The sequence below is a fragment of the Podarcis erhardii genome (assembly GCF_964252035.2).
Source record: "Podarcis erhardii genome assembly, chromosome: 2".
NCBI classification, from domain to species: Eukaryota; Metazoa; Chordata; class Lepidosauria; order Squamata; family Lacertidae; genus Podarcis; species Podarcis erhardii.
Genome location: NC_138498.1, coordinates 114,847,535 through 114,858,242, shown reverse-complemented (window position 1 = coordinate 114,858,242; position 10,708 = coordinate 114,847,535). Strand labels below are relative to the sequence as shown.

The 10,708-nt window shown below is 46.9% G+C and overlaps 1 protein-coding gene across 1 annotated transcript; it reads left to right on the top strand.

Annotated features, from left to right (window-relative positions):
- The first annotated feature begins 209 nt into the window (after window positions 1–209).
- On the top strand, window positions 210–10,384 carry LOC309336930 (zinc finger protein RFP-like). Its single transcript, XM_081853451.1, has 7 exons — window positions 210–1,872; window positions 2,392–2,487; window positions 3,025–3,255; window positions 3,674–3,696; window positions 5,091–5,212; window positions 6,573–6,605; window positions 9,018–10,384. The coding sequence occupies exons 1-7, from the start codon at window positions 1,441–1,443 to the stop codon at window positions 9,533–9,535; spliced, it is 1,455 nt and encodes a 484-aa protein (XP_081709577.1). The 5' UTR covers window positions 210–1,440; the 3' UTR covers window positions 9,536–10,384.
- Window positions 10,385–10,708: the final 324 nt, after the last annotated feature.

The window sequence follows — 10,708 nt, the reverse complement described above, 5'->3', positions numbered from 1 at the left end:
CCAACTGCTTGAGGACATTTTAAAACACATTAACCGCTTGGAACAGGGAAGCAATGGCAGAACACTTCCCACACTTCCCCAAAAGTTTGTTCCAAATAAGGGCCTGGGCCAGTTGGAAAGGCCTTGGAAGGAAGAAGAAGAAGAAGAGTTTGGATTTGATATCCCGCTTTATCACTCCCCTTCAGGAGTCTCAAAGCGGTTGACAATCTCCTTTTCCCTTCCTCCCCCACAACAAACACTCTGTGAGGTGAGTGGGGCTGAGAGACTTCAGAGAAGTGTGACTGGCCCAAGGTCACCCAGCAGCTGCATGTGGAGGAGCGGAGACGCGAACCCGGTTCCCCAGATTACGAGTCCACCGCTCTTAACCACTACACCACACAGGCCCTGCAGTCCTCCCCACAGCTGATGGTCTGAGGCCTCACCGCAGCAGGAGTCCCTTTATAGCTGGGAGAGAGGGCCTGGGCCAGTTGGAAAAAGCCTTGGAAGGGAGCAGGCCCAAATTAGACCCAAATTAAGAAGAGTGCCCTCACTTCAGCATGGATCAAATGAAATGTCAGAGAAAAATGTTCAGAGCATCGACACTGAATTTTTTTTAAAACGCTGATTTGTAAAGAATTTTATGAGGAATGTGTCAACCACCGAACAAGAATAATTCAGCAGTAAAGTGGTACCTTGGGTTACATACGCTTCAGGTTACAGACTTCGCTAACCCAGAAATAATACCTTGGGTTAAGAACTTTGCTTCACGATGAGAACAGAAATCGTGCTCCGGCAGCAGGAGGCCCCATTAGCTAAAGTGGTGCTTCAGGTTAAGAACAGTTTCAGGTTAAGTACGGACCTCCGGAACGAATTAAGTACTTAACCTGAGTTACCACTGTATATAAAGATTAAAAAATCACAAGTAAAAAGAGAGAGAACTCTTCCCCTCACCAAAAAACAAAAAAGAAAGATAAATGATTCCATCCATGTTAATTTTTCTGAGAGGATGGACAGACTGGAGATAGGATCAGTGGATGTAAAAAAAGAAGCTGGACCTGAAAACACCTTAAAAATTCTCCAGGTCGGTGGCTGCTGAGGGGTCTCCAATTGTCCAGTGAGAATGAGCATCGTAGTGGAGGGTTGGGCTGCGATGCTCCTTGGAGGCTGAACATTGTGCCCTGAAGCTGGAAAGATTTAAAAATGAATTTCCATATCAAAGACTTAAATCCACTTAAATCCACGTCTCAAAGGCAGCAGAGATCCTGAGTCACCCTGCTTGAGTTTCCTGGGTGGGGCAAGCAATATGCCAGATCTCCTTTCTAACTGCACATCTGCAGTGCAAGGAAATTTTGAGTCACCCCCTGGAATCTCCTCCTGGCGAGGAAATGGAAACACATCCATTCGCGCGCAAAAAGCAAAGAAAAGTGATCCAAGCTCTCTCTTCCTGGCGAGGCAGCAGCCATGGCTGCATCTGGGGGTCCCGTCCAGGATCTCTGCGAGGAAGCCACTTGCCCCATCTGCCTGGAGTATTTCAGGGATCCGGTGATCATCCCGGAGTGCGGGCACAACTTCTGCCGATCCTGCCTGATCCAGTGCTGGGGGGGATCCGAGGGAGAGGCTTCCTGCCCTCATTGCAGGGAAATCATTCAGCACAGGAACCTCATCCCCAATCGGCCGCTGAAAAATGTTGTGGAAATACTAGTAGCCGAGAAAGTCTCCCTTCCAGGGGAAAAGGGGGCCGAAGGAAAGGGGAGGGTCTGCAAGAAGCACCAGGAGCCCCTGAAGCTCTTCTGCAAGGAGGGAGAAGCCCCCATCTGTGTGGTGTGTGACAGGTCCAAGGACCACAAAAGCCACGAGGTGATCCCTCTAGAGGAGGCGTCCCAGGAGTACAAGGTAGGAAAATGCAGTGGGTCTTGATTTGGGGTGCAGTGGGGAGACACAGGTGTGCACAAGGGAGACTTGAAACCAAATGTTTTACTACACACACACACACACACACACACACACACACACCAGACAAGAAAAAATCTCCAGTAAGAGATCCTGGGCTGCTTCACAGGGACCAAATTCTGGGATGCAGAAGGGTGACCCAAGCATACTACAGTGGTACCTCGGGTTAAGCACTTAATTCGTTCCGGAGGTCCGTACTTAACCTGAAACTGTTCTTAACCTGAAGCACCACTTTAGCTAATGGGGCCTCCCGCTGCTGCCACGCCGCCGGAGCACAATTTCTGTTCTCATCCTGAAGCAAAGTTCTTAACCTGAAACACTATTTCTGGGTTAGCGGAGTCTGTAACCTGAAGCCTACGTAACCTGAAGCGTATGTAACCCGAGGTACCGCTGTATTTAACTTGCCTATTATCTGTATACTAAAACGTTTGTTTTTAAAGAAAGGAACCAAACTGTTTTCAGGATCAACTCTGCAACTGGATAGAAATTCTGAAGAAGGAGACGCGGGAAACTCTGGCAGTTAAAGCAGACTTTGAGAAGGAAAGCCGAGACTTGCTTGTAAGTGTTGCTCTTCCTGGGATGTGGAAAAGTGCCATATATTTCAGAATCGCTGTCTGAAATCCAGAAAGGGGTGTGTGTGAGAGAGGGGGGTATTATCTAATGCACCCCCTTACTATTTATAATGGCCTGATTGCCCAAAGAACACGAAATAGCATGGGGTGAGGGGTGTTTGTAAGCTTGCTTCTGAATATTGGTGCGAATGTCAGGTGTGCCCTTCCAAAAGAATATCTCAAAACTGATCTCTTGAGTCTGCAAAGCCTCACTCTTGGTTCCTGAGACTCACCCGCGGTTCTCACCTTTTCACTTTACAGTGGTGCCTCGGGTTAAGAACTTAACTCGTTCTGGAAGTCCTTTCCTAACCTGAAACTGTTTTTAACCTGAGGTACCACTTTAGCTAACGGGGCCTCCCGCTGTCACCGTGTGATTTCTGTTTTCATCCTGTTCTTAACCCGAGGTACTATTTCTGGGTTAGCGGAGTCTGTAACCTGTAACCTGAGGCGTCTGTAACCCGAGGTACCACTGCGTTTGTTGCAGAAACAAACAGAAACAGAGAGGGAAAAGATGGTGGCTGAGTTCAGACGGCTACGACAGTTTCTGGAAGCACTAGAGAAAAATCTCCTGGCCCGGATGGCAGAGGTGGAGAAGGAGGTTGCCAGGAAAAGTGAGGAGCACCTGGCCAGGCTGTCAGAGAAGCTCTCCTCTCTTGAAAACCGCATCAAGGTGATGCATGAGAAGTTTCAGCAGCCAGCGAGCCAACTCCTGCAGGTAAAGTCTGGTTCTGAAGTGACAGAGTGGAGTGTACCAATTCACATTACAAACATGGAGATGCCATTTTTGAAATCTCCCCCACCCACATAAAAAAGTAGCCAAGCAGGGGAGGAAGGCTGAACTGGTACACATTATCCTAGTCTTCAACACTTTCCAGCCTGAAACTCACTTTTAAACCAAACATGCATTTTTTTAAAAAAACAACAAAACCTGCCCCTGCATAAATGGCTGTACTTTGCCATTTGATTCACTTATCTTACAATTATAGATGTGTGTGTATTTGATGGGGAAGGTTTGGTTTTGCACTTAGCCAATATATATATATCTGCTTCAGTTGTTGAGCGTTTGAAATAGACCCACTCCATGTTACACAGGGAAATGTCTTCACTGAATCTCCCTTTTTATTTCCCTCTAGGATATCAGAAGCTTCTTACAGAGGTAAGCACAAAGATCACCTAGGATCACTGCTGGGGAGCAGACCCAACTCAGGCGTAGAAAACTATAGGAATATGTTAAGGAGGAGAGTGAAACAACAGTGACCTTACTATATAGTGGTCATGGGAGATTTCAACTTCCCCCATATCTGTCGGAACTCAAACGCTGCCAAGAAATTAAGATCCCACAAATTCCTCCATTGTCTTGCTGACAATTTCGTTGTCCTCACCAGCAAGGAGGAACTGATCTGTTCTGTGATGCTAGGATTCTAATTAAGATTCCACACCTACATAGAACTGCAGAGTTGAAAGGGACGCTGAGGGTCACCCAGTCCAGTCCCCTGCAATGCAGGAATCTCAACTAACTCATATAGTACATATAGGCCATCCAACCTCTGCTTAAAAATCTCCAAGGAGGGAGAGTCCACCACCTCCTGAGAGAGTCTATTCTGCTGTTGTACAGCTCTTACTGCCAGAAAGTTCTTCCTTAGTTGGAAACTCCTTTCTTGTAATTTGAAGCCAGTGTGGTGTGGGAGCCTGTGTGGTGTAGTAGTTAAGAGCGGTGGACTCGTAATTTGGTGAACTGGGTTCGCATCTCCACTCCTCCACATGCAGCTCCTGGGTGACCTTGGGCTAGTCACACTTCTCTGAAGTCTCTCAGCCTCACTCACCTCACAGAGTGTTTGTTGTGGGAGAAGAAGGGAAAGGAGAATGTTAGTCACTTTAAGACTCCTTAGGTAAAGGTAAAGGGACCCCTGACCATTAGGTCCAGTCATGACCCCCGACTCTGGGGTTGCAGCGCTCATCTCGCTTTATTGGCCAAGGGGGCCAGCATACAGCTTCCGGGTCATGTGGCCAGCATGACTAAGCTGCTTCTGGCAAACCAGAGCAGTGCACAGAAACTCCGTTTACCTTCCCACCGGAGCGGTACCTATTTATCTACTTGCACTTTGACGTGCTTTCGAACTGCTAGGTGGGCAGGAGCAGGGACCGAGCAACGGGAGCTCACCCCGTTGCGGGAATTCGAGCCGCCAACCTTCTGATCGGCAAGCCCTAGGCTCTGTGGTTTAACCCACAGCGGCACCCACGTCCCTTTGAGACTCCTTAGCGTAGTGATAAAGCGGGATATCAAATCCAAACTCCTCCTCCTCCTCCTCCTCCTCCTCCTCTTCTTCTTCTTCTTCTTCTTCTTGTCTTACCCTCCAGAGCAGGAGGAAACAAGCTTGCTCCATCTTCCATGTGACAGCCCTTTAGATATTTGAAGATATCCTCTCAGTCTCATCTTTACCAGGTTAAACATGCCCAACTCCTGCAACCGTTCCTCATAAGGCACCTGACTTTACAGAGAGCTGCTCTTCATTGGAAGGATGGTGGGTTGATGATAATCTTCTCCCCCAGGTCTCGGGCAAAGCAGAACTTGCAGGATCCTCCTGTGGCTTTTCCTCCTTCCCTGAAGTGGAGGATCTGGGACTTCTGCGATATAAATCCCTTCCTGGAGGGGGTCATGAATAAATTCAGAGGTAATGAAAAAGTGCTGCAAGGTTTATGTTAAAAATTGTGCACGAATGCTTCGAGGTGATTTGCAATGTGAGCAAGGCTGGGAAATAGAATAATTAGGCAATGAAAAGGCAAATATATTGAATTGCAGAAAGGGCTCTGCTCAAACATAGTGCGGACAACTGCATCCTGCTCATTTGTAGATGCTATGGGCTTCAGCATCCAGCCTTGTTTAACAGTGGGATGGGGGAATGATTTCACATCGTCCCAACTCTGGGTCCCTCTAGCTCAATATTGTCTACACCGATGCTCTCGGAGTTCAGGAGTTCAGGCAAGAGGCGTTTCCATCCCTCCCTGGACAGGACAGGGATTGACCCTGGGACCTGGCATGGCTGAAGATAAGGCCGTCCTCCAATGGCAGCAAGCCTTAACTCCCCACTCAAAAACCTGGGAATTCAATCCACCCTCTCAGTCTGGGGAGCTGAATTTGCAGCCAAAAAAGGGACAGCTGAAACTCCTTCTCCCCTTCCCAGGATCAGGAAGGTTCAGCTGAGATTTGGCAGCTCCTCAAGGTTTCTGGGGAGATCTGTGAGTGGGGGTCTCTGTTTTTCCAAGTTTGTAGGTCCAGGCACCGCCCCTGCCCTGATGTATGCAATGAGAATCAACATGGTGGCTTGCCAATGTTTTTGCCCACAACTCCCATCATCCCCAGCCAGCATGGTCAGTTCCTAGGAATGATGGGACTTGCAGTCCATAACATCTAGAGGGCACCATGTTGGCCACCCCGAGCTATAATGCTGTGAGCTCATCGAATTGTAGGGGACCTTTTGCCAAATGCAAAAGGGTTCATTCTTAATGGATATTTGAAGTAACGACAAACCACCGGTGGAGGAGAAAGTCTGGATTTATTGAGCAAAAATAGGACTTTAGACCCACATACAAAAATGCAAATCCTCACCCAAGGTCAAACAAAAAGGCAGGCAATCGACAAGCTGTTAACACAGAGGAGCTAAACAGCCAACAAACAGCCACATCTCCCTCTTTACAAGGGCACAATACTAGGCTACTGGTAGAATCCCTCCTTCCAGCTGCAGGGAGGCCCAAGGACGAGCTTAGGTCAGTATTGAATGAAAGGTTAATTGCACAAGGCCAGCTCCAGCTCCTAAATCCCAATTCTTCTGCATTTCCACTAAAGGGTCATCTAGTCCAACCCCTTGCAAAGCAGGAATTTTTTGCCCAACATGGGTCTTGAACCCGTGACCTTGAAATTAAGAGTCTCACGCTCTACTGATGGAGCTACCAAGGCTCATGTTATCATTACCAGATTTCTGACCAGGAATGGTGGTGTGGCACTGAGTCTCTGTTTCCCCTTTCCTTCTCCAGAATCTCTGCGGTCAGGACTTCAGCTGAGAAAAGGTAAATTTCCAAGTCTGTTTGGGGTGAAAAGCTCCAAGAGGTCTCCTTCAGAAGGGGGTAATTGGAGACGCATTTCACGTTCTCATTTCTGTGTCCGTTCATCAATAAAGACTGGCAGAACATAGGTGGTGGCAGCAAACAGCTTAAACGATCCGGCAGGTGGGTCCACTGCCCCACATCAGAGAGATCTCCCCCCATACGCTTTAAGCTCAAAGAACCCAAATTCTGTTGCGTGTCCTCTTCTGCCTGTGACTCACTCAGCTGTGTTTTTTTTCTTCATGCACAGACAATAAGATTATATCCTCCTTAGCCATTAGTCCAGACATGTTCCCTTTCAAGACCTCTCAGATGTTTCTTTGTTATTTTGTCAGGGATGTTCTTAAGCAAAAAAGGAAGACGGCAACTCTGCTGGGGCTGGAGCTCCATTAATTCCTCCTAATCTAACTCCTAATGGGATGTGGGTGATGTGGGTGGCACTGTGAGTTAAATCACAGAGCTTAGGACTTGCCAATCAGAAGGTCGGCGGTTTGAATCCCCTGTGACGGGGTGAGCTCCCATTGCTCGGTCCCTGCTCCTGCCAGTTCGAAAGCACGTCAAAGTGCAAGTAGATAAATAGGCGGGAAGGTAAACGGCGTTTCCGTGCACTGCTCTGGTTTGCCAGAAGCGGCTTAGTCATGCTGGCCACATGACCCGGAAGCTGTACGCCGGGTCCCTCGGCCAATAAAGTGAGATGAGTGCCACAACCCCAGAGTCGGCCACGACTGGACCTAATGGTCCCTTTACCTTTACCTTTAATTCCTAATCTCATAAAATGAGGGAGGCAGTGCAGGATGTGGAGGCAGAAACCTGGTCTTGTCCTGGACATTTTATCCTGTACATTTTATGAGCGGGTGAGTAGTAGTGTAGCAGGGTGGGGTGATATATCAATATATTGTCCAAAACTGGTTTGAAATCCATATTGGATAATCGGTTTTGTAATTTTTGACCTGGTAATATATCACGAATCACAATGTGTGTATGTGTGCTATGCAAAAAACACAGGGAAGGAAAAGCCGGGAAGCCAGCTAATGCCTTTTTCACTTCCGGCTGCCTCTGTTAACTCTGCCAGCTCAAACACTCCTTTGCCTCATGTAAGGGGCAGCGAATCTCAAGAGTGGGTGCCAGCAAAAATCGCGATGTGGGAAAAACCATGAAGCCAGCTCAAGCTCCAATCTTATTTCAGACATTGTGATATATCAGTATATTGCAATGTTTAGCTGGTGATATATCGTGACCTTGAAAACCAGGTACAGTGGTACCTTGCTTCTCAAACTTAATCCGTTCCAGAGGTCCGTTCCAAAACCAAGGCGCGCTTTCTCATAGAAAGTAATGCAAAATGGATTCATCCGTTCCAGACAGAACAACTGCTAAAACAGCAATTTAACATGAATTATACTATCTAACAAGACCATTGATCTATAAAATGAAAGCAATAATCAATGTACTGTACAATAAAATAAAAAAGACAGTATTGTAGATAATAAAAAAGTTTAAAAATATATATCTTACCTGCACTGATGATAGTAATTGTTTGGATGGGGGGCTTTTTAAAATCCATTTCTGCAGTCACACAATCAATCAATCAGTAGCTGAACTGTGTTCCGCACAGTCACAAGAACAAATTAATCAAAAAAAGCCTTAAAAAAATAAAAAAACGCAAAATAAATAGCAAAAACAAAAGCGCCAAACTTAATCCATTCCGGAAGTTCGTTTGACTTCTGAAATGTTCAAAAACCAAGGTGCAGCTTCTGGTTGGTGCACAGGGCCATCTTAAGCATATCCGGCACCGTGGTGCAAAGATTTCCCCCCCCCCCCAAGTTGTTGACCTTTTTTTAGGGAGCTGACACGAGCTGACACCACACATACACATTATTATCTCTGCTTGGGAAAAGAAAACAGGAAACCTAAACAAAGAACCAGTAAATAGTTAGGATGCAGCTTAACTGCGTATCAGAAAGGCACCCAGCCAATTTGGTTGCCAATAAATATTCCTGCAGGCATTTCTGAGATCAGGGTCTTTCCAACAAGTGGCTTTGTTAATTGTCTTACTTTAAATGTTGTGATGATCCTATGCCCTTTTAAAAATGTGGTTTTGGGGAGTGAGGGGGTTATTAGGGTTGTTGTTCTTATTTTGATTATATATTTTGTGGTTTTATATTTTGATTTTATCGCCCAGCCCTACAGTGCAGCTGCCCCCAGGAGCCTGCTGGCCTGAGGCAACTGCCTCACCACGCCTCTTGGGCGGGCCGGCATTGAAGCCTTGTTGACAAAATAAGGAAGCGCTTTCCCCTGCCATATGTTTAGACACAATCCAATCTCCCGGCTGACGTTGCTGGTCTTCTCTTCCCTCCCCTGACCCACCACCCCCTGCAGAAAACGTAACTTTGGATCCAGGAACAGCCCATTCCCTGCTCATCTTGTCTGGAGATCTTAAGAGTGTGAGGAAGGGAGAAAGGCATCAAGACATACTAAACAACCCAAAGAGATTCGACTACCAATACTACGTGCTGGGACGTGAGGCGTTCAGGGAAGGCAGACGTTTCTGGGAAGTGGCTGTGGGGAGCGAGGGGGAATGGGCCGTGGGGGTGGCCAGAGAGTCTGTGAAGAGGAAAGGCGAGTTCATCCCGGGTCCTAAGGAAGGGTTCTGGCGCATAGGGAAGTGGGGTGATCAATACAGGGTCTCCACCCGCAGTGGGCCCCCTGTTTCGATTCTGGGTGGGGAGCCCAAGAGGATCCGAGTGGCCCTGAACTGTGAAGGGGGACGGGTGTCCTTTTACAATGCAGATACAGCAGCCCTTCTCCACTCATTCTCAGCAGCCTCTTTCTCTGGAGAGACCCTCCAGCCCTTCTTTTATGTGAGCAAGAAAGGCATTTTGAAACTCTCTGCCTAAGGGTGGAGACAGATGGGCATAAACTCACTGCATTGATAAACCTTTCTCCCTGGCAGTGGGCGGGCTTTGGCAACCTTTAGTAACACGGTGCCCTAAGCAAGGTCAAAATCTGCCAACCCCAAATGGTTTTTCTCAATTGCGGGCATTCTCAATTTTGCACCCCCTTCAGCTCAGGGCCCTGTTCAGGGCAACCACCCACACCACCCAAAATGCAGGATCAAACTCACAAGGTTACTTCAGCCCTGAGGAGCCATGTTGCTGCAGAATGATTGGCTGGCCCATGTGGCATTCACGATGCCACGCCTCCTTTTCAGCCCAGTTCTGTACAAGGGGTGCTACGCAACTGAGCAGACCCCTTTGACAAAGTTGGCCATGTTTATTAACTTCAAAGGGTATACTCTGAATAGCTTTGGGCACCATCCACAGTGATGATTTTGGCTGGCTCTTGGGTCAATCAAGAAGACTGTCAAAAGCATTTTAGTGCCAACTTCTCCTAATAAACACATGCCTATATGCAGTTTTGACCACTGTACACATTCCCCCCCCCAATATATTTCTCCTAGCATAATGCATCTTTGTATGTTATTTTCACAACAATATTCATTTTCACGCTGCCAGTTTTTGAGCACTTTCACCCAATAAACGTATTATTGTGAGCATAGGTTTGGCTTGGGAAATGTCATTGCAATATTTGGATAAATGCACATTTCAATGGATAGCTATGTTTTAGGTTGTCAGGTTGCTATTGGAATGTGTGGGTCAGATTGATTCAGTTTTCAGTACGTTCTTTTTTTAATTATTTTTTAAAAGACATTTTAATTTTTATTAAAGATTTGTTGGTTTACAAAAGTATGCGCAATGTCTCTTTTTTTTCAATTTACGTTTTCTACAGATCCGTTTCATTTGTTGAGACATTAGTGTTACATTAGGAAGAAAAGAGAGAAAGAGGTGGAGGGAGGCATGGTGAGTGGGGGTAGGGTGGAAATGCTTCCATTCTACTTAGTCTATATGTGGGGTTTTGTGTCAGCGTCGCTTGTGCAGGTTCTCTTTACTATTCACTCATACAGTGGTACCTCTGTTTGCGAACGCTTCCGGTTACGCACGCTTCGGGTAATGAGCTCTGCTAACCCAGAAGTACGTGCTCCTGGAAGCAAACTTTGCCCCCAAATGCGA

Excerpts from the sequence above, each read along its gene's own strand:
- LOC309336930 (XM_081853451.1), top strand. The coding sequence starts at position 1,441 with ATGGCTGCATCTGGGGGTCCCGTCCAGGATCTCTGCGAGGAAGCCACT. Across the intron at positions 3,697-5,090 it reads ATCAGAAGCTTCTTACAGAG|GTCTCGGGCAAAGCAGAACT; the intron begins GTAAGCACAAAG and ends CTTCTCCCCCAG. Across the intron at positions 5,213-6,572 it reads GGTCATGAATAAATTCAGAG|AATCTCTGCGGTCAGGACTT; the intron begins GTAATGAAAAAG and ends TTCCTTCTCCAG.